Source organism: Anomalospiza imberbis, chromosome 20 (genome assembly GCF_031753505.1).
Source record: "Anomalospiza imberbis isolate Cuckoo-Finch-1a 21T00152 chromosome 20, ASM3175350v1, whole genome shotgun sequence".
In the NCBI taxonomy this organism is placed as follows: domain Eukaryota; kingdom Metazoa; phylum Chordata; class Aves; order Passeriformes; family Viduidae; genus Anomalospiza; species Anomalospiza imberbis.
The window spans coordinates 9,858,431-9,881,872 of NC_089700.1; the positions used below are offsets into that span (position 1 = coordinate 9,858,431).

Sequence of the window (23,442 nt, forward strand, 5' to 3'; positions counted from 1 at the left end):
ACAGGGGAAAACGAGGTTTTCCTTGAGCTGGGATTGTGCCCCTCCTGTGCTGCTCACTAAATCTGATTTTTGAGGTAGCGGCAGCAAAACTTGGTTTTCACTCTGCAGTTTAGAGTCTTTAACCCAGAAAGTCCCTTTTAAAATCATACTGCATATAACCTACAGAATATGTTAGTAGTAAGCCCTTTATTAATTTAGTATTTAAGAATGAATAAATACTCAATTCTGAGAGATCAGGTAGAATTACTGGACTTGCAAGATGTATTTTTGCCATTACATAAAAAATATCTGTAGTATTTTGCCAGAAAGACTTTGCACAGTCCTATTTATTTCCCAGTAAAGGCATCATAAATCTATTTTGGCATTGGCAGCGTTTCTGCCTTGCCTTTAAATGTATTCCTGGTCCTTAAAAGCTGACTATGTTGGGAGCTTTTCCCCATTCCTTCATATCTTCAAGTGTGTTTACAAGCTGCTGCACATGATGTCTCTGGAGTTAGGGGTAGAAATGTGCACATATGAGCTCTCAGTATTTCCTTGATGCTTGCAGGAAGTCCTCCCCCCCTCAGACTCCAACAGGCACCTGAAGGACATCGATGAGGAGATATTTGATGATGATGACTTTTACCACCAGGTAGGTGATGGTAAATGTGTGTTGCAATTACGGCTCCAGTTGGGTTTTAATGCTTACAGAGAAAATGCACTTGGTTCTATGCTCTGTATTTCTCTTTACCTGTAAAACTCAGTTACCTGTTTTAACAACCAAGATCTCTGCAAGTCCCTCAGGGCACTCTGCTCTCAGTTTTTTCTCTAGGGCTGTGTGAGTTTGAAGTTGCCCTGTGGATGTGAACTTGCTGCTGGTGCTTGAGCGTGTCAGGGCTGCAGGAGCTGTGCCTGTTGTTCTGCCTGGGGAACAACACAGGAGAAAAGGCTCTGAATCCTCTCTGTTCTCTGTGGGCAGAGCCCCCTTAGGAAAAACAATCCCAGGAGATCCTCGGGAGCACTGAAAGTTGCTCTTGTCTCAGCCTAAATCATCTCGTTCACCTGCTGAATGGGAGAGCTCCTGGGCTGCTCCAGCACTTCTCTTGGAACTGGGCCAGCTTGGATCCAGGCCAGTTATTCCTTTGATTTGCAAAATTCTTAGAAGCAAGGAATCTGCACCTAGTGCAGGGAAACACTGTGTTTGTAGTTAAGTTAATAAAGACAGTGCCAGCTTTATGAAAACTGGAATTGTCACATACTGAGGAACGTGTCACTGTAAGCCCTTCCCCAGTGTGTGGAAACCTCTGCCTGCTTTGATGATCCACACAGAGCCTGAACTTCAGGACTAAACAAATATCATTCTATCACTGGAAAGACAGATTTTTTAAATCTGAGTAGTTATTAGAGTGGCCAGGAAAGTGCTAGGGGAGTAGGAGAGAGCTGTTGCCGTGTGAGGGTGCCAGGCTCCCAGTGATGATGGGAGAGGGACTGTCCTGTTGGCAGCAGGGGTTGAAGATAAATCTTAATAGAGATAAATCTGTTGAGATATTGCTGAGGTGGAATTTAGGGTCCAGAAGCTCAGCTTTGGGGGCAAATTGGACCCTAAGAACACAGAAGAAGTGAAGTTGGTGTAACAAAATCATGGAGTGGAGAAACAGCCGAGGTTGACAGCCCAAGGACGTGTGCAGAGAAGGTGCTTCTTGGCCATGAAATGTTAAATTCTTCAAAAGAAAACAGCAATGGATGAGTGTCCCCATCTTTCCCTCTAATAACTGTAACTGTGCTAAATTGTGATTTCAGAAATATGAGCAGGCCCAGCTTAGCTTCTCCCCTCACTGGCTAATTGGGGTGCTGGGGTTAATCTAAATTAAAACTTAAACTAATAGAGGTCATTGAGGGAAGAGAATCACCTGAGTAAAACAAATGGGTCTGCCAGGCACAACTGTATCTTGGCCATTTCCCAAGAGGGAAGTGGCAGCAAATTGGAGCAGTTTGAGGCCCGGGCAGAGGTGAAGGATGGGTGACAGGGTGACAGGGGCTCGGCGCGGCCCCTCTGGAGGGCAGCGCTCCAGATTGCCTTCCCTGCTGCTCCAGCTGCAGGAGCAGCACCAGCCAGCAACATCTGGCAGCACAGCCAGGCGTGGGTGCCACTTTGGGAACCCCACGGGCTGGAAATACGGTGCTGAGGCTGGAGCAGGCTTTAATCACTTGCCAGTCCTTGGCAGCAGCTCCGACAGCCTCTGCCGGCCTCGTACATCACACACAGACATCTGCTGAGCAGCCAGGCAGCTGCACATCCATTTTCCTCTCTTGCTGGACTTTTTTTGATCTCTCCCCATCCTCGTCTCCTTCCCTTCCACCCTTCCCCTCTCCTCCATCCCCAAAATGCTTCCTGGCAGGGGGGATCCGTGCAGATCCCAGCGTTTGTGGAGTTGCCCTGGTTTGTGTCCCGTGCTCGGTGGGAATTGGCAGAGATTGGAGCCAGTTCAGGGATAAGGCTGAGGAAAATGGCTCTGTGTTTTCTGTCACCTCCCAATTAAATTGGATTCATAAAGTGCTTTCCTTTATTTGTCAGGGCGCTGAGCTGGAGCTGAACATTGCATTGAGAGCAGGGAGGGCGCAGCACAATGGAGCTGACAAGGCCCTGAATGGCTCTGCTTTCCCTGGGTCATACCTGAGCAGTGCTTTGTGTGTGTGGGATTGCATGTGGGCATGGAAATAAAAGCTGGGAAGGGAGCTGCTTCTCCAGGAGCGAGCAGCAGCAAGATGAGGGTGCTCACAACCTCTGACCCCTGTGCATAACGCTGATTGCAGCGTGCATTTCAGCACCTGCCTCTTCCTTCCTCTTCAAATCTACAGCCAGGCTTTCCTTGGGATCGTTTTCACTCCTCTAAATAACATTTTAGAGTTATGAATTTATTTTGATTACTGCTTAAAAGGTAAACATTCAGGTAAAGAACAGCACTGGAAAGCATCTTCCTCTCTGTGTCACTGTGAAATTAGGCAAGTAAAAATGAACCAGATTTGATGAATGTGCACAAGCTGATGATAACAGAATAGGTAGTTACACTGTTTTATTATACATTATAACAAAAAGCTCTTTAATTAATCTGTTTTTTTTTCTGGAAAAACAATTTTCTTGTCCAGGTCTTAATATTCAGTAGAATTCAGCAGGTGGGTCTGGTAGAATTTTGTGATGATTCAGGATTTATCTCTTTTCTGCCTGTTCATCCCATTTTGCCTTTTCTCCTATTCTTCACTTGTTTTGTAAGCAGTTTTTATTACAGTTTTTATTGTGATGACCCATATTGGATGGTGATGGAAAGCTGAGCTGAGTAATGCAGTGAAATATTTTTCTTTGGGTGGGAATAGTTAAAGTGTTTCGGAAGCTCCTCATTACTGGCAGCAGTGAGAGGCTGGAGCCTGTTTCCTTTTCCTTTAAATTCTCCTTCATACACGGTTTTTAGGGAAGAAAAAGGCTTTTTATTTTTAGAAGTCATATTTACGTAGAATTCATTACAGCTGATATTGCAGCATTAAGACTTAAAATTCCAGCCTGCTACCAGGGAGCTGCTGCTCTGACATGCTACAGTGGAGATTTTATTGTTAGGTTGAAATACTCCTCTGGTAAAGGAGAGAGTGGAAATTGGTTTATTTCCAACAGGAATTAGGTTAGTGTTCATATGCTAAGTGTTCCACTGGTAGCAGCTCTTCCCAGAACAAATGTTCATCAATTCTGGCAGCAGGTATGCCTAAGGAGAATTGGGAATATCCATAATCCCTTCTTTCCTCTGCTCTCCTGCTCCCTCCTCCGCTGGTTTGGGCATTTTGTGACAAGCCCACGGCCACCAGTCCTGGCTGTGGGCACCAGAGGGGAGCCAGAGTGGAGGGGGAACACCCAAGGAATCACCAAAACCTTCCAGGAGGAGTTCTCATCCCCCCACAGCTGGGATTTACCCCAAGGTCAGCATCCTTGAACCCCTCTGTGTGCCTCTTTGGAAAACCTCACTGATGGGCTGGTTTCCCCTCGTGTCCCCAGCAGTTTCCTGGCCCACAGTGTGGTGTCCTCTCCCAGGAATTTGGTAATGGCCTAAACAAGGAATTACCAATCCAGAGAACTATTAAAAGTCAATAATGGTGAAGAATAGAGAAGCCTGGCTTTGTGACAAGCTGGTTTACCTTAATTAAACCGGTGAGTGATTAATATGGACAGCTGATCTTGTGGCTTTAATTAGATGCATTTAGAGTTTTGTGTGAATAAGAGATGTCTCGAACCATCCCACAGGTTAATGGCAATACAATACTCTTATCACAGGCATGTATCTTTCAAATGGCTGGGTAGATGGTTAATAACACATTTTAAAGCTTAATTTGGAGCTTCTCTTAATGGGTTCTTTGAAAATAGGCAAATCTGTGCATCTTACACAAACCTGAATTTGAATGAAATGGGCTTTAAAAAGAAACTATCCAGTGATTTCCACTTGCATTTTATTAAATATAAAAATTAAGTTTTTAAAAAGCATTTCAAGGGGGATTTGGAATAATATTTGAGCTGCAAACTTAGATTTTCTCTGGTGTTGGTAGAAATCCAAATGTTGTTACACGGCTACTGAGTGGGAGCTTGACAGGGGTTCTATAGATGGACTTCTTTTTAAATTTGATTTGCTCTGTAAGGTCTAAGACAAGTGAGCCTTTTGTCACGAGGCTGATTTCAGCTCTCCTTAGCTCTCTGTCTCAACTGGAAATTCTTTGGGGTCTGCAAATCAGAAAGGTCAGCGAGTGTAGGATTAGAAACACTGATAGATAGTGCATGAAAATGAGACCTAACCTCTACAATGAAAATTGACCTCTCAAATGAGAAATGAGTCCGTGTTACCCTGGAACAGCACCCTGATGGCATTTCCAAGTCCCACTGAGTTTGCCCAGTGGATGTGGCGTGCACTGGCACTGAAGAGAGCTCCTTCAGGGGAATTCTGGAGGGAACCAACCCTTCAGTGCTTCAGGGATCTTGGCTTTGGTGTCAGTGTCGCTGTTGAGGCAGGGACAGGAATGAGAAACTCCATCTTTAGAACATAAAGAATGATCTTTATTCAAAAGCACCTCTCTCTTTTATAGAGAACATCGTGAACATTAATTCCATTGGTCTTACAGTAAAAACATTTCACCTGATTGGTACCCTGGACTCAGGTCAGTGTGGCAGAACAGATCTATAACGATATGAACGGAAAGCAAGATAACAGATTGTTTACATTCCTCCCAGACTTTATCCCAGGCTTAGCCTGGCAGAAATCTTTCTCTTTTTCTCTCTGACTGAACTGAGAATATCCACAGTGTCAGGACAGCTTTTGGGTTCTGCAGCAAGCCTGCAGGAGCTCTCCTGGCACACAGCAGCACTCCCTGCCAAGGGGCATTCAGCTGGCATGGACAGCTTCCCTCTGCTCCCGTGGTTTGTCCTCCTGCTCCCAGCTGTGGGCAGGAGCAGCTGGGGCTGGGAGCTGAGCTGTGCTTCCCTCACTTGTGTGTGCTGCCGTGGGAGACTGAGCTGAGGTTCTGCAAGCTCAGGGAAGAGGTGAAGGAGGGAAGGCAAAACAGGATCTGTTTCAAATCAAAGCCTTTTGATGCTGGAATTGCCTAACTCTGTCTTCACACATCAGGGCTTAACGCTGATGGTGATTTACTCACACTTCCTAGTTAATAATTAGACATTGGGAGACACCATATATCACTCCTAATGGAATATATGGGGTCTGATGAGAGTTTTCTGTTTTGACTAATAAATTTTAAGCAGAATCGCCAGGCTTAATGAAATATTACTGTTTGGGAAGTGGTTTAAGTCTTGTGCTGGGAAAACAGTGTTGCTTTATTCAGTAAATGAATTTATCATTCACTCTGTATCCCAGGCCCTGGCTGGCTCTGGAGCACAGGCTGGATGCAAGACTCTGAGCCAGAAAGCAGAAAACTAATCAAATCCTTAAAGACCAAAGGCAGCCAGGCAGGCCTGGGCTGACTTTTTCAGTGGTAGCCTCTGGCTACATGCACTTTTATTTTAGTAACCATTGTTAGCATGATTTATAACCTCAGCTCAGAGACTTTTGCTATTTAGATGTAACAAGATGCTTCACAGCTTTTATTTCCATTTCCTAATTTCCCTCTTGCTCCTGCTGTTTTTTGGGTTTTTTTTGTTTTTTTTTTTTTTTAACTTCTCCCTCATCTTCACCTTGCTCTGCTCTCCCAGGCAGTGCCCCCAGTCCCCCAGCTGACACTGCACTGGAAGAACATGTGGAGCACTGCAAGGCCTTGTGAGCCCCAAGGTCCACAGAACTGGTTAAGGGTTAGGGACCAGCCCCAATAATACATATTGAAATCTTGGAATGGTTTGGGTTGGAAGAAACCTTAAAGCTCATCTTGCTCCACCCCATCATAGTCAGGGGCACCTTGCACTGTCCCAGGCTGCTCCCAGCCCTGTCCAGCCTGGCCTGGGACACTTCAGGGATCCAGGGGCAGCCACAGCTGCTCTGGGCACCCTGTGCCAGGGCCTGCCCACCCTCCCAGCCAGGAATTCCTTCCCAGTATCCCATCCAACCCTGCCCTCTGGCATTGTCTCACCAGTGTGGGCACAATTGTAAGATCTTGGGGCACTCCTTGGTGTTGCAGTCTGGATTTCTGGGCCAGCAGGAGGAGCCAAGCCCTGCAGGAGATGTCCTGCTGCTGGTTCCCCAGGAGCCCAGGGTGGCTGTGTGTGACATCTGCTCTGTGCCTCGTGCCAGGGACAAGATCAGAGGAGACAGCACACACCCCTCACTGCTGGAGCAGGAGGAAACCGCTCTCACCTCTCTGCACCACTTGTGGCTGCTGCTCCAAGCCTCCCTCCCACCTTGCTTTTGACAGAATATTGACTGGAAAGCAAGATCCCATTTCTGCTTAGCCTTAAGGGCAGCTGTTTGCAGAGTGGCAGTGCTACACAGGTTTACTGTGTCGTATGTCTGTGTAACACTGGATTTGGATCTTGTATTTAGCTGCCAGAAGTGACTGTGATGAAGTGGCAGAGATAAACTGATAGATTGTGTGCCAGAAAGATGTTGGGAATCAATCAGATAAACAGGGCAGAGAAGTAGCTTGCTGTTTTCTAGTGATAATAAACCAGTGGCCTGGCTCCTGGAATTTTTAAATGTAATTGCTGCACTAATAATCTCCAAAAATAAGCAAGTAGAAAAAAAATAGTGGCAGGTTTTTAATTATGTTTGAATCACTCTTTTTTTCTGGTAATGTGGTGTATGCCTCGAAGGAGAGGAAAGTGCAGGGTGGAGGAAAGGCATCCTGCATCCTTTCCTCCCTGGAATTGCCTGGATTCTGGTTCCAGGTGGGTCTGCTTCAGGTGTTTCTGAGCTGTAACTTCACTGGCTGGTGAATTGTAGGTGTCCATGAAGCAGTTTGTTCCCCTCAGTTTTGGAGGGTTTATTTCTGTTCCTTGTGTTGATATCTTGGCCAATACCCAAGGCACAGCAGGCACGGTTTGCAGCGAGTGGTGATAAACACACAGCACCAGTCAAGGATCCAAAAAGGCTGTTCACAACATCCTTTGGCTGCAGGAAGCAAAGAGGACAAACTCCAGCCCTCAGGACACAAAAATAAATAGAAAAGGCTGCCTGAGCATTCCTGCTGTAGCTATAAAAAGGATTTTGCTGTGCTGTTCTCCGAGCGAGCATCGCTGCCCAGCTGCTGTTTGGGAATTGTTTCTGTTCCCCTGCCCTTCCCCAGCAGTGGGGGCAGCCCTGTGGGGCTGAGCTTTCCCTCCACGTCTGCCCCGTTACACCTGTGGCAGCTGGCTGCACAACAGCTGTGCTTATCTCACATGGGCTTTTTGTCTTCTCCTGCAGCTCCTGCGAGAGCTGATCGAGCGCAAAACCACGTCCCTGGACCCCAACGACCAGGTGGCCATGGGCAGGTGAGTGGGGTGGCTGGGGCATCCCTGCCTCCAGCCCAGCACAGTGACCCTTCAGCACAGCTCCTTGCAGAGGGCAAAACGCTGGAAAAAGGCGTGATGACACTGGTCAGGAAGCTCATCCTCCCTAACAGACTCCTGGGTTGTGGATCACCCAGTCTGCCTTTTAAGCTGTTTGTGTGTGATCCTCTGGAGATGTTTCCCCATTGGAAAGGTTTGGTCCAGGTGTTTCTATCACTCAGTGGTTCCTGCAGCACTAAGTGGCACAAAAAGTGGCTGCCCACTGCTGAAATTCGGCTTTGGCTCTTTTTTGACCCTGCTTTGGTGGTGTTTTAGAAGAATAAACCTTCTGACATCAGTTAAAGCAATTCCTGTGTGTCCCTCCTGTAAGAAAGGATTCTGTACAATTAAAACAATATCAGGGAATGCTCCCTGCATGCTGAAGTAAAATATAATTCCATGCAGGAAAGCTCTTATTTCTCTGTTTAATTCTAGAGTTAGAAAGTAAAGAATCTTCCAAATGCCACTTCATGAGCAGTGTACATTGAAATAGCCACGGGCTCTAATTGAGAAAAGTGTAAAAGTCAAGCAAGGCTGAAAAAGCTGGAGTTGGGCTCTTCCCTGAAACAGTTTTGGGGGAGTTGTCTATAGGGAGGGGAAGAAAATGCATCAGGAAATGTTGTGATGGTGAAACAACTTTTCTCCTTGTAGAATACCACCCAGGTTTTAGTGCAGTGTGTCAGATTTATTTTGTGTACGTCTGGAATATTATGGAGAGCTATTCACTATGATTTAACACGATATAGACAAAATTACATTTAAGTGGTGATTGCATTGTACATTTATCTGACTTTACAATAAAATAGATTACAGTAATTAAGATTATATTAAGATTGCAGTAATTGGATTTTGTTAGATTTTTTCCCTGATGTCGAGTGTTCATTGTATAAATCAGGTGAGATGATGCTCGTTTCAGTTAAAAAAAATATTTATAACCAGGAGAAGTTTTTCCCTGCTGGAAACTTCTTTGACTTGAGGAAGTTCTGGTTGAGAAGTGGTGCTTTTAATACAGCTGGGGATCAGAGAGTGTTTCTGGTAGTGTTCAGTGGCTCTGAAGTTGTGTTCCTGTTGTTCTGCATTCCCCAGGCAGTGGCTGGCCATCCAGAAGTTACGGAGCAAAATAAAGAAGAAAGTGGACAGAAAAGCCAGCAAAGGAAGGAGAATCCGGTGAGTGACACCTTCTGCAAGCACACACACAAATCTTGATTAAAAAAAAAAAAAAAAAAGTCTGACAGCTCTGGGTATGTTTTACCCCAGGTGGCTTTGGGGAATCTTGGCTGATTTGTGACTTTGAGGGCATTTCCTGCTCTGGGCAGTCAGTGGGGAATGCTGATATTCCTGGAGCCTGGAATAAGAGCTTGGTGGATGCAGCCTGGGAGCATTGCCCCAGTCAGGGTCTGGGGAAACACCACAGAAAGGTGACCCTGAGCCATTTGGGGCTGGAACTTCCCGAGAGAGCCAACAAGCCCCTCTTGTGCAATTTGTATTTCCTGACTGAGATGTGGGCAGCACCTCCAAGGGAAGATGTGCAGAAATACCTCAGGTAAATCTCTGTTTCTCACTGAGTGCCAGCTGGAATTTAGTGTCAAATCTCTCTTTGCTGGTAACTCACATCACAGCTCCCTTCATGTCTGAATCATTTCCCTCCTGGATCACTCATTTGGGTTGAGCTCAGTGGAAGAGCCACGTGGGAAGGGCAGCAGCCTGGAGAGCAGGAGGTGTTTCCCCTTTGCAGAGCAGCTCTCTGAGCCTCCCTGAGATCAGCATGATTTGTGGTGGAGGAGGGAGGATGCTGAAAAGCTGCTCTGCTTCCTGAAAAATCCAGCACATTAACCATCCTTTGTGAGTAAACCATAAATCCTGAGTTTAGATGGCATCTGATAGAAAGTCAGTGGAGTCAGTCTGGGTCTGGCCTGGCATAGCAATTTTTAAGATAGATGTCATAAGATAATTTATTGAAAGAGGGAAGAGCTACTTTGTTGGCCTGAAAAGCCTATAATTATTGACTATCAATATTCTTTTCTGTCAGCATCACACATAATTGGATATATTCAGGATTCAGTCAAAACTCCTGACAACATCACACAACTGAGGCAGCCTTGTAAACCTCCAGGAATAATGGGGAATCTCTCCTTGTGTGCAGTCTGTGCCTTCAGCAGTCCTGGGGGAGCAGCTCTCCCCCCACTCGGCTGCCTCTTACATCTCAGGTGCCTCTTTTTGCTCCTCTCACTAAGAGTTGTGCTGACCCTGCAGGGAAAATGACAATAGAAGGGAGAAAGGCTCATTTTCTGTGGTTGGGATTAAGGTGCCGTTAAGCTCCTGCATTTTCCAGAATAGGGCAGTAGAGCCCAAATGGGTTTTTAAATAGTTAGTGCTTCCTCTGAGAGGGTCACCCCAGGAGATCCCTGACCCTCTCTCCTTCTCTAAAATGGGGACAGCAGTGCTTACATTTGCTTTCATGACTTTGAGATCCTGGAGAGACAAGTATTTCATACCAAGTTTCATCTGTCTCCTTAATTCTTCCTTTTTAGCAAAGCTTCAGTATTAGAGCCTGTTTGGGTGCAGTGTGCTGGTTTATTGTAGGGGCTGAAGATCTTCAGGTGCTTCCAGAGGCAGTCAGTCTTCCACTTGACACGAGGGAAATTTGGGCATTAAGAGAGGAAATAAGTTCATCCAAAAATCAAACTTGAGAAACCTGCTGGAGGTAGCATGGAGGAGGGATGCTTGCACACCTTTCTCATGTCAGTGTTTTCTGAGCTGTGCTGCTGCAGTGTGGGGTGTCTTTCTCTGCACTAATTGAAATATTTTCCATTGGGCTGGGGCTTTCCAAAAGCAATCAGCTGTGGGCAAACAGAGGCTGGAGCTGAATGGCCCCGAGCCCGTGCCAGGCTGTGAGCTGTGGATTGTGGCTGCTCTTGGCTCCATCCTTGCAGCATCCCAGCAGGGCAGCTCCTTCCAGTGCCAGGGACAAAGGCTGCAGAGTGCCCCTGTGTGAGGCTGTGCCTGAGGAGCCTTGTGAGATGGGCTGTGAGCTCAGCATCCCCCAGGGAGAGCTCCTGCACAGGCAAACAAAAGGAGTGCAGAGGTGACGGAGTGGAAAGGTGATCCTGGGCAAATGCTAGTGGATCCTTTTGCCTGCTATTTGTCAAGCTCTATAAATAGCAGCAGCCTGGATGGAGCCCCTCAGGCTGGGGTATGCAGTGCACACAAATGCCTGGGTTTGGAATCCCCTGCCCTTGGACACAGGGTTTAAAACCTGCTCATTCTGAGGTTCTCAGTACCCTGTTAAATTTTATGTCAGGTCCTTGAATATAAATCATGAAATCCCTGCAGGCTCCTGCCCAGGGTGGCAGATGGGATGGGGATCCTCTCTTTGGAGGTGCAGGACAGCTTGCAGCAATGTTTTGGTGATGAGAACGTGCCCCATCCCATCTCTGCACAGGCCTTTTCCTGTCTCCTTCTTGCCTGGCTTTTACTTGCTCCATTTGCAGGTCATTCAGGGTGGGATTTCCCAGCTCTGGAAATGGCTCCAGTGTGGATTTTGCTGTCCTTCAGGGCTCTGCAGAGCACAGAGCAGGGCAGGAGGGGGAGCAGAGGGATGCTGGAGCAGGTCTGATGGGAGGGCTGGCAAGGAGGGGCTGTTTGTCTGTCTGACCCCTCAGGGTTGTCTGTCTGGAGCTCTCAGTTCACGGGTGCTGCTGCCCTGTCCCTGGCTGGGATGAGAGAGGATTTGCTGTCCCTCAGTTCATTGTTCACCTGGTTATTGCTGTTCTCAGAGGGGAGGGGCATTGCCAGCTCCAGCTGGTGACTCCTTAGGGATCAGCCCCCAGGAGAGCCCTGCTTTTCCTCTGGGAGCTGCTGCTGCTCAGGCAAGCAGCATCTCCTCCTCGTGAGCAGCTCCTGATGTGCTGCCTGCTGCTCTCCCCAGGTACCATGTCCACAGCAAGCTGGTGAGCTTCATGGCACCTATTGACCTCTGCACAATGAATGATGATGCCAGGTGAGTAAGAGATTAATTACGTTTCTCAAATGGCTCCATGACAGCGTGGTATTGACCTGTTCTTCAGCCTGTCACCCTCTCCATTCCTTCTTATCAGCTCCCCATTTGTCACTGGCATCACAGCCTGGGTGTCTTGGTCACATCTGTCCTGGCAGCCTGGCTGAGCTTTCACTCTGTAATTACTGTGATACCAAACCAGAAATTGTCATAAATCTCTAGCACCTAGGGTTTGATTTTTGCTTTAGAACTCCTGATTTGAAATTAGGAGTTGTAATATCCAAAGTCCTAAATTTTGGAATTTCCCCATTTTATGGAATTACACAGCTAAGCCACCTGGTATCTTCAGGTAGAATCAGAGCTTAAAAAGAGCTTCTCTTCTAACAGAAATAGCAGCTTCTATATTCTGGTTAATGTGCATTTTCTTAGCTCAGTTAATAACTGGAATAGTTCTCTCAAGATTCACTCAAGACTTTTATGTTGCTTGTGTTTATCTCTATTTAAAGAGTAAAGAACTTTATTGGAAGACTGTAATGTTTTAATGTGGTAATTAGTAAAGAAAACACCAGTGAAATTTGGTGCATAGTTTCCAGACAGCTCTCCCCCACATCCACCCATATTTCTTCAGCAATACACTTTAAACCCAAATCTCCAAAAGCTGAGCTGTTTGTGGGAAGGAAGTGGAATTATTTTTCCAGTGAATGGATGGAGAAAGCTTGAGAAACATCTTTCCCCTGGGTTGTGGAACATGTTTGTGCTCTGTGAGGGAGAGATGTCATTTGTCTGTATGTGAAATGGAAACCAAATACCTGCTGCCTTTTGGGGGATTGCAGGGACTTATGGATGAGAAGTTTTGTGACCATAGCACCTGTGCTGTTTCATCACTGCATCTTTCTCAGAGTTGCTTTACTCTGTTTTTTTTTTTCCCCACTCCTTTTTTTTTTTTTCTTTTCAAGCGAGAGCAAAACCCAGCTGCTCTGATTTTTCAGTATTGTTTGGATCCTCTCACCACAGAAAGAACGTGGGAGGCTCCAAGCTGTTCCTCCAGCCATGCAGTCCTAATGTTTAGCTTGAATTTCCCTCTGCTGTGATTTAGGACCATCATTTCTTGTCGTGTTCCAGATGGGAACAGATTCCTGCTTCCTCTCTGCAGCAGCCCTTGCACATTTGGGTGGGAATTCTTGTGAAAAGCTGGGTGTTACTTTTTGTCTTCCCGCACAGTTGACACCATTTGTGTTTGCATCCATACACTGAACACATCCAAAATACTGCATTGGGAGTCTGAAAGTTAGGCCTTTTGTGGGTGTTTTGGTTCAGCTCTCCCCAGATGAAGAGATCTGCTGCTCTCAGTCATTTGTTTGAAAATCAGAGCCACTCTCTGGGGGTCAGCTCACTTCTCTGTTCAAAATGCCCCTGCCCTTGGCATGAGCCACAAGATCTCTGTCCAGCACACAGCTGCACCACAAGGTAAGAAGAATTCAACAGCTGCAGGTGAATTAAACAGAGCAGGCCAGGCCTGTGTGCTGGAGAGGGAAGCAGCAGCGCTAGCAGCTTCTCTTTGTGGCAGAAGCAGGTAATTTTATTGTTGGCAGGTGTGAATTGCTGGATTGAAAATGCACATGTACACTTCACAGAGATGGGACTGTGCTCTGAGCCAGTTTTATTTTATTCTGGCCAGGCACTTAAAATGCATGACCCCAAAATTAATGCACCTCTGACAATGGGGCACTGTGCTGTGGTGGGAGAGGTTTCCCAGTGCCAGAGCTGTGTATGAAATGGATGTAGAAACAGCTGGCAGAGCTTTCCCTCTGAGTTCTACCAGTGGCCACAGGGGCAGGAAGACACCAGGAAAATGCCAGTAAATAGATAAATAGATGTGGGTGGGCTTGGGGCTGGGGCAGAGTGCAGGGAGGGAGTGGTGCTGTGGCTCTGGTTCTTCCTTGGCTGTGCACACAGAAATCCCTGTGAGGGGAAGCAGCCTGAGCACTGCCAGGAGAAGGGGATCACTCCGGATTTTACAGCCTGGATTTGAGAAGAGAAGCACACAAGTCAAATAACTGCCTTTGTCAACATCCCTGCCACTTTCTGCTCACTCCTGCTGCTGGCTGGGATAACAGCTTTGCTGGAGGCAATTAATCTTCCCCTTGCCCCTTTTCCAGGCACCCCAGGCATGGGCAGGGCTCTTTAACCTCGTGCTCACATATTTTATGTTGTAATGTGTGGGGCACTGGTGGCCTCCAGCCCTCCTCCTTTTTAACCCCTCTCTGGTAGTATTTTAAACCATACACTGGGAAGTGATTTTTATGGTTACCTTGGGGTCTGTGTTTATAGACTTTAACACATTTATTGTCCTCTTGGGCCAAGGTTTTTCTAATCGGTCCAAGGTCACTGCTGGGTAAATGCTCTGCCCTGGGACAAGGAACCCAAAGGCAAAGCTGGGGCTGTGCTCTGGGGGTTGTCCAGAGGAGACAGCAGCTGTCTGGGGCAGGACAGGGCTGGTTGTGGTTTCTCCTGGCTTTGAGGGTGGCCTCATGTGGTTTCCCCTTCTTGGACTTCCCTTGAAATAGGTTTTTCCCATCATCAGGACATGGCATCCTTCAGGAGCACCTTGTGCAGCAGAGCTGGGAGCAGGGCAACCTTTGCTCTGGGAAATGGGGCACAGAGGGCTGGTAGCCCCTGTCTCACAGGCCTTTGGGTCCAGAGATCCTTGAGGCAAGAGCCTCAGGGAATTCCTGAAGATGTCAGACAGGACTGGGCTGGAGCTGAGGTTGAACCCAGACCTTCTGTGCAGGCATTGCCCTGAAAGCCTCCTCTTTTAGGAGGTCAGACACGTGTGCACGTGCAGAGAGCTCCTGTGCCAGGTGCAGGGGTTTATTTCTGGGCAGGCTGAGGCTCAGGATTGCCCCTGGAGACCTGCAGGGCAGTGAGGTGTTCCCAGTGCTGGGGTGGGTCCAGTTCCCAGCCCAGGTGAAGTCTGTGCTCCTGGGAGAGCTGGGTGTGCATTTGGGGTTTATCCTCTCTGTCTCAGCGGTGAGACACAAACCCTCAGCTCTGTCCCTGTGTGAGGCGAGCAGAGACTGAGCACTCCAAAGCAAGGGCTGGTGTCAAAGGACTGCAAAGTCTGATGAACATCCTGATTTCACCTCTGGAGGACACTAACTTCCAGGAAGAGACATCCTCTAAGGACACAGATGTTTGGTCCAAACACCTTTATCTCCCCAGACAACTCAGGTTATTCTGACAGGTAAAACAAGATTGTGCAAATATGCAACAGTGATCTAATCAGCTGGAACAACAGCAGTATTTTAACTGGCACTACCTTTTAACAGCATCATTAAGGGCTCTCATTACTCTTTTATTAGAGGCTCACTCTATTTCTTATCAGATTACAGAATGAACATAACTCATGGCACTGATTTGATCTCTTGTTAAAGAGGATTACAGCTCTGCATTAGCTGGGATTGACACGGTTTATAATTTGCTGTTGACACACAGGCTGGCAGTGTCACACGTGTGACCCCTCCCCACACCCTCCAGGGGGAGGGCACCCATACATCATCATTAAACATGGCACCCAGGGCTCTGCAGGAGCCCAAAGGAGCCTTTTCTGCAGCAGAGTCAGGCAGGACACGCTGGAATTCCAGCTGGGGAAGAGATCCCATTTTATATAGGCTGGGTTATGCCTCAGCAAATGGATCCTCGTTAGGGAGGAGGAATTTGCATCCTTTATGAGCCAAATCAGAGGAAGAAGGTGGCTCTGATGGGGCTGTGTCAAACCAGGCAGTGTCACCACAACGTGAGGTGGGAATCACTTCCTCAAATCCCACATGCAGGTGCAGGAGATGAGCCCCCTGCCTCCAGGATCCTGCCTGGCACAGGAGCCTCCAGCCCAGTGCTGCTCCTGCAGGAGCAGAGTGGGGCCTGCTGGGAGGCTGAATTAACAGCCAGATTATCCAGCTGCCAGTGAGGTTTGGATTAGAGCCTTTCCCTTGGATGCAGCCAGGCCCTGTGCATTTTCCCAATCAGCATTCTCCCTTTGGTGCAGTGGCTTTGTCACAGAGAGTCTTGCTGCAAGCAGAGGGGGGTACGTAGCAGGAAATCCTGGCATTAAAAGATTAGTTTACTTATATGACATAGGAGTTTAATAAAAAAAAAAATTTAAAAAAAAAGGTTGGTGAGATACCAGCCTTTAACTTGGCTCACTTTGTACTTGGGGTATTAAAACACCATGAGAGCAGATTAATGGAGGAATTTGGGCTCTGCAATTGTCAATCCAGGCTGTTCACCAGCACAGAATTCCTGGGAGGAAGCAAAGCCCTTCCTGCTGGAAGAACTGAGCCAGCAGCTCAGTGCTGCATGGCACAAACCCCGCTGACCCTGCTGGTGTGAGGAAAATGCCCCCAGGTTTGTTCAGGCACAGCCTGGGAGAGAGGATGTCCTGCTTTGGGAAACAAGGGGAGGAGCAGGGCGTGGAGGGCACTCTGGAACCAAAGGAAAAACCTTATCCTGTGAAACTAAACCTGCTTGGACAGATCCTGAGGCACCACAGAATCATAGAATCCCAGACTGGTTTGGTTGGGAGAGAACTTACAGCCCACCCAGTGCCACCCCTGCCAGGGCAGGGACACCTTCCACTGTCCCAGGCTGCTCCCACCCCAGTGTCCAACCTGGCCTTGACGTTTCTTCTCTCTGTGCCCTGATTTTGTTTTATTTAAACTCCCCCCAGCCTGTGGCCCCTGGAGGTGCAGTGTAGCACCCGTGTCCCTCACCCAGGGCTTTTGGGAGGGCTGATGCTGCAGCAGGGGCTCTGTGGGCTCAGCTGCCAGTCTGAAGTGTGACCCAGCTGGTGGCACTGGGCTGGACTGGTCGTGTCCCCACAGCTGATGTTTGACATCCCTGGCAAACAGACAGGAGCCTCTGGTATGGAAATTTCCCTCTTAAAGGGGAAAAAAAAAATAACCTGTTAAGGGCTGCGAGATGATTTGTCGTTTTTCCTTTGTGAGACAATTTGTCTTCTCCTGCATCAAATCTGTTATGAAACAGGCAAGCTGTGAAAGAGGGAAATCGTCCTCGGAATATGAGGAGCACAAAGAATGGTTCCCTCTGCACAGGGCACTTCCCAGAGCCTGCCCTGCTCAAATACCCATCCCAAGCCAGCCTGGGAAGGCAGCATTTGATGGATTTCCTGGGGAAATGGGAGCTGCTGGAACACAGGCCAGTGCAGCAGCCTGCAGGTGCCTGCAGGTCCCTGTGTTTTGCTGGTTCTCTGCATCTTCTGTGCTTTGTGCTGCAAAAGCTCCTTTGGAAATGGGACTGGGACCAAAATCAGGATGGGAGAGGCTCCACCTGTGCCCCATGAGTGTGTCCCAAGCCCAGGGCTGGGCAGGAGGTGAGTGCTGCTGGAGGGGAATGTTGGAATTCAGGGACAGCAGGGATGGACCCAGGGCTGGTTATGCCTGGGGACAGTGCCCTGAGCTCCATCTCTCTGCTGTCCTCCTCTGCTCACCCCATCCCCACATCCAGCCCCTCCAGATGTGCACTGTGCCTTTGTTCAGGGCCAGAACCAGCTCTCTGAAATATTTATAAAGCCTGGGCCTGCTCTCAGGGGACCAGCCCGAGGTCACATGTCACCTCCTGTAATTTAAAGCCGTGGGGCTAAAAGCATCTGCAGAGCGCAGAGGACCCGATCCCGACCCGCCAGGGAGGGAGGGAGCTGCAGGAGCCCTTTGTGAGCTCCTTCAGGAGCTGGGAGGGCCTTTGGGGCTGGCTGGCCAGGGATTTATGGCCAGGATTTTGGGAAGAGGGTGAGTGCCACGCCCTGGGGCTGCAGCAGCCCCATGAACCCCATCCCAGTGATCCCACAGGGAATGCTGGAGCAGGGAAGGTGTGCTGGGAGCTGTGGGAATGCACAGCAGACCCCTCTTTGCTTTAGGGTTTCACTGGGAACTGGGGCTGGTTCAGCCTTTGAGTAGAAAATAGGAATAAATGGTTTCAGCCCGTTTTGCCTTCCTGGTGGGAGCAGCAATACCTGGGATTTGGAGTGGGGTAAAACCCACTGGGCACTGAGCACACCAAGCTCACCTGGAATTCCTGTTCCTTCCATTTCATTTTTTTAAGAGAAATACTCATTTTTATTGAGGCATTTAAGGCTTCAGATTTGTTTTATCCTCCTGGTACCTGCTCTGCTTGCTGGGCACTTTAATCTGAATTTCACACCACTGCACAAAACATTTCACAGAAGGGACCACATGGATCATCAAGTCCAGTTCTTCTGTGAACGATCCATCCAGGGATTGAACCCCCAAATTTGGTTACCAGCAGCCTGCTCTGAGCAGCTGAGCCAGCCTGGTACAGACAGAAAGTTTTCCAAGGAAACCCTCAGCCAACGTCAGGTTCCATCAGGAGTTGTGTTTTCCACGGGTGTTTCTGTTCCATCTTCTTTTCCAGTTTCTGTGAATTAAAAATTCATAGTTCCCAGTGGAGGATGGCAGCAGGAATGGGGGATATACTCATTTCAGTACTGCTTGTGGCATATTCTAAATTATCTTTTTTTTTTTTTTTTTGGGGTAGAAGAAGAGAACAGGTAAAAGGTGCTTGGGAAAAGGCAGAGAAATTGGTTGGAGGGTGTTTTTACTGAAGAGCACAGCAGTGACTAGAGCACTATTGCTATTTTAATAAAAAAAACCACCCCCTAGAAACTAGATTTCCCCCTTAATATTGTTCTTCTACTGGTTTACAGAACTATATTTTTAAAAAGGCAGTTACATGACTGTAATTACACAGAACAGCCCAGCACTGGCTGCTCCCCTCCGTGTGCAGGCACATGTTTGGTGTCCCCTTGGAGTGTTTGGTGCTGCTGCAGGGGGGCAGAGGAGATTCCTGGGGATCTGCTGAGAGTTTTTCTGATTTATATTTTGATGCTTCATGGAGATTTATGAAATGTGCTGCAGCTATTAATATTCATCCAGGGCACTCCTTTCTCCCTGTTGTGCCTATAAAATGTCTGTGGTAGCTACACCCAGGGTTTGGAGGGGGAAGAACCACTCTCAGCACCTGGGCTGGCTGTAGCTGCTTTTATTTAATTTTTTAAAATGATATTGTTGACCTGGAAGCAGCAGTGTCCAGGTGGGAAGTGCCATCCCCTGCCTCTGGAAGAGTTGCATAAATAATTAAGCCAAGGTACTTACACACACATGTTTTATGGCAAATGGCTGTGTGGTTCCTGATCATTTTTTTCCAGAAACAGGTTTTATGATAATACAGTAAAAATATTAAATTAGAAAATGCCTCACTAAGGGTGATAAAACCTTACTACAGTGGAAATAGGTAATTATCCCCTCTACAGCCTAAATGACAGTTTAAAAGAAATAAAAATGTTAGTGCTCATTACTTGCTTTTGTGGGCTGCAATAAAGGGTAAGTTAAATTTTAATTCAGGGAAGACCCCTGTATCGACCTGCTCTGGCTGTAGCTGGGTGGGAGTTGTGTTAATGACCTGCACAGGTTATTCCTCTGCACAGGCTGCTCCACTCCTCCTGTGCTGAAGTCACCTTTCCCCCAGCTCCAGGTAGCACTGGGTGTCTCAGGCCACTGGCTCAAGTCTGATGCTTCATGTCTGTGGGTGGAGGAGAGAAATTTTATATTTTTTTTAACCAAAATCCAAGTTCATTATGCATAGCCTTAAGGGGGCTGAAAGTATTAAAATCTGCACTTACCCTGGTGAATTGAAACACAGACAAGGTTAAACCTGGAGGATTGATGAGTTTTACTCTCTGCATGGTTAAATCCTGCTGAGGGGAGAGGCTGGAAAAGAAAGGGAGTCTGGCTGATGAGGAGGAGGGGGGGAAAGGGTTGTGTTATTTCATATTTTATTTTCAGGGTGCAATGTTTGCCCTGTTTTGGGGGTGCTGGGGTTACCTGATTGCTCTCCTTCTCTTGTCACTCTGCCAGGGTGTCTGTCCCTGCTGGGTCATTATCCAGGAGGATCCACTGGGATTTTGCTTCATCCCATTCCTTTTGCCAGTGCCATTCCTGGGAGGATGGGGGAACCCCCCCGACCCCAAAACCTGGAGTTTCCATGTCACAGCCTGTCAGTGCCAGCAAACACTGCTCTGCCAGCAAAGAGAAATTCTTCCTTGAAGTCTCCCCGGGCCCCGCTTGCTTGAAAAATGTTTATTTAAAATCTGTGGGATTGGAGCAAATTCTGCATGCATCCCTGAACTCCTGCACCCACAGGAGAGCATCAAACCCACAAAAATGAAAACAAAAACCCCAGGAATTCTCCTCCTGGGTTCTCCCGCAGGGGGAAAGGCCAAGGCAGGCTGCAGAGCAGCACTTCTGGGGTTTAGCTGCTCATGAGGCAGACACAGAAGCTTTGCTCTCTAATTCCTGTGGGGTTCCCCAAAACATGCACGTTGGTTTTGAGCTCCCTCACCTTCCTGGGGATGGAAAGAATGAAGATGAAAGGGAGAAAAGGGCCTAGGGAGCCTGGAGAGGGGAGCAAGGGTTTCCCCGGATTCCCTTAGGGTGGTTTTTGGGGAAGGTTTGAGGCTGTTCCCTGCGGGCAGGACAAAATTTTGTCCATCCGTCCTGCACTGCTGGCACTGAGACTTCATTCCTGCACTTCCTGGGGAAGTTTTTCTGCCATCACTGATGAACATGGAATTCCTCCTTTGGATGCTGACAGGGAACCCTCCCATGGAGGTGTCTGCAAACAGGGACAGGCCCAAACCCAAATATTGCTGTGCTTGGAAGGGAAAATCCCATCTGTGGACCCACCACTCTCCTCCATGTGTGAGCCAAGAGGCTTTAGGAGCTGCAGTTAGAGAAAATCCAGCTCTTCCCCTGCTTTTCCCTCCATGCCCAGAAATGCCTGCTTTATAAGAATCCCTCCTTTCTCCCAGCTCACGTTCTCTGCTTCTAAAATTAAAGATAAATAACACCAGCCCACTTTCTTTTTGAATTTTTAAAGGGAAATTTGCTCCTGTTATCAGAATTGCTGCACATGGGATATTAATTGGAATCTTGTTGCTGGGTCATTTTCATTGTTTTTCAAGTACTGTCCAAGAAAATGTATGAAAACTAAATTACAGCCCCACGTTGGCTGTGTGATTGAATCCTCCTCACAGCCCCGTACATCCTATTAAAATATTCAATCTTGTTTTCTTACTTGAAGAGCCTGTCTGTAAAGGGCAAACTTACAGAAACCCTCATTCTCTGGAGATCCAATATCCAGCCACACTGGAATATTTCCATATTTCTCTCCTGCCTGGGATTGGGCTCGCTCAAGTTCCCCCCTCTGCCTGTATTTATTAATAAAGATTTTTAATTACACCAGGCCTTCCTGTTGAAGGAGTGGAGGGTTTGTGGCAGCCTTTTGCTTCCATTTTGACCTTGGAAAGTAACTTTTCCCTCTCCCCATTTTTTCTCCAGGACGGAGCTGTACCGGTCGCTGTTTGGAAAAGTCAGGAATGGAGAAGAACCAGAGCAGAATTAGGAGCTGGGATTGAGCTCCTGGTGTTCTCCCAGCTGCTTCTGCCCTCAGCTGCTCCCAGGGGCAGAGCCAGCTCTCCAGCCTCTGGTTTGTCCCTAAAATCCCCCCCAAAGGAGCACCAAACCCTGCTAAATCAGAGGGAGGAGTGAGCCTGGCTGAACACCCCCTGTCCAGCCTGAAATGCTTCCTCCCAAAGACAATCCATTTTTAACTATTCCCTTTAAATTCCTGACCTTGTTTTTGCAGCCTGGGCACCGTGTGGGGGGAGGGACACAATCCAGCCCCCCCTGCAGCTGGGTCCCCCACAGCTGTGTTAAAACCTTGGAGATTTGGGGGCTGGGGGCGGGTTCAGTGCCCTGTTCTGGTGCTTGGCCGCATATTGACTTCATTTTTCACCAGTCAAGAGGATTTAAAAGATCATTTCCATAATTAACATGGCCTTAAAACAAAGGAAAGGTGCTCCTGTGCAGGCACCAGAGCTCCCAGTTCACGTTCTGGCTGTTGCACACACACAGGGACATTTGCTGGCCCTGACACGGGGATGTGCCAGGAAATTGCTGCCGTGGGAAGAGCCTGGGGACTCCTCCAGCCCAGCACTGATCCTGCACACTCAGTTCCTGCAGCTGCTCATGACTCTGGGCCAGTGTGCCTCCAGCGTGGCTGTGACATCCCGGGCAGGATGGCAGCACAGGACAGAGGTGACTCCCAGGCTGGGTGGGGTTTGCAGCAAATCCCCATAAAGGGATCGATCAGAAATGGGGCTGCTCTGGGGCCACTGGTCCGTGTCATGGCCATGGCTTGTCCCACAGAGTTACCCTGCCCCTGGCTGGGGTTTGGGCACTCCAATTAAAAAGGTTTGTGAGCTGCTTGTCCCAGGTCCCTCTGTGCCCCGGGGACATGTCAGGTTTCCTTCAGAAAGCAAAGCAAGTGCCAGCTGAGGCTTGACTTGGCTGGAACAGCTTTCAGAGGTGAATAAATCCCTGCTCCCTCGCAGAGGAGCAGAGCTGCAGCTCCCAGGGAAGTGCATCGATTTCCCTGCCCTCCCTCCCCAGCTCCCTGGTCCAGCCAGAAAAGCCACCTGCATTTCAGGATCCACTGATGACCTGATGGGATTTCGATGACCCCACATCCAGCAGAGCCCCTTGCAGGCACAGCCCCAGCCAGGAGCTGTGGGGAGCAAGGTCACAGGGGCCTGGGCACAGGGAAAGGCTGATTTTTGTCACCTGTGCCAGGTGAGCAGCCCTGGTTTGGCCTGCAGGGAGCTGAAGTTCTGCCATGCACAGCATCAAACCCCCTGGGTTCAGATTCCACAGCTGTGCCCCCGTTCTGTGTGACACCTGTGTCCTCTGTGCCACCCCCTCCCGTGTGACACGTGTGTCCTCCGTGCCACACCTCCCGTGTGACACCTGTGTCCTCTGTGCCACCCGTTCTGTGTGACACCTGTGTCCTCTGTGCCACCCCTCTCGTGTGACACCTGTGTCCTCTGTGCCACCCCTCTCATGTGACACCCATGTCCTCTGTGCCACCCGTTCTGTGTGACACGTGTGTCCTCTGTGCCACCCCTCCCGTGTGACACCTGTGTCCTCCGTGCCACCCCTGCCGTGTGTCACCCGTGTCCTCTGTGCCACCCGTTCTGTGTGACACCCATGTCCTCTGTGCCACCCCTCCCGTGTGACACCTGTGTCCTCTGTGCCACCCGTTCTGTGTGACACGTGTGTCCTCTGTGCCACCCCTCCCGTGTGACACCTGTGTCCTCTGTGCCACCCCTGCCGTGTGTCACCCGTGTCCTCTGTGCCACCCGTTCTGTGTGACACCCATGTCCTCTGTGCCACCCCTGCTGTGTGACACCTTTGTCCTCTGTGCCACCCCCCCGTGTGACACGTGTGTCGTCCGTGCCACCCCTCTCAGGTGACACGTGTGTCCTCCATGCCACCTGTTCTGTGTGACACCTGTGTCCTCTGTGCCACCCGTT

General features: G+C 48.6%; 1 protein-coding gene across 1 annotated transcript in view; it reads left to right on the forward strand.

The window, feature by feature from the left end:
- The window catches only part of AATF (apoptosis antagonizing transcription factor), a 36,537-nt gene extending 14,986 nt beyond the window's left edge, over positions 1–21,551 (forward strand). The window contains exons 8-12 of the mRNA XM_068210725.1: positions 548–631; positions 7,857–7,924; positions 9,068–9,148; positions 11,910–11,981; positions 21,410–21,551. Of these exons, the coding sequence (XP_068066826.1) occupies positions 548–631; positions 7,857–7,924; positions 9,068–9,148; positions 11,910–11,981; positions 21,410–21,473 (369 nt within the window). The 3' untranslated portion in view covers positions 21,474–21,551. The remainder of the gene's footprint in view (positions 1–547; positions 632–7,856; positions 7,925–9,067; positions 9,149–11,909; positions 11,982–21,409) is intronic.
- Positions 21,552–23,442: the final 1,891 nt, after the last annotated feature.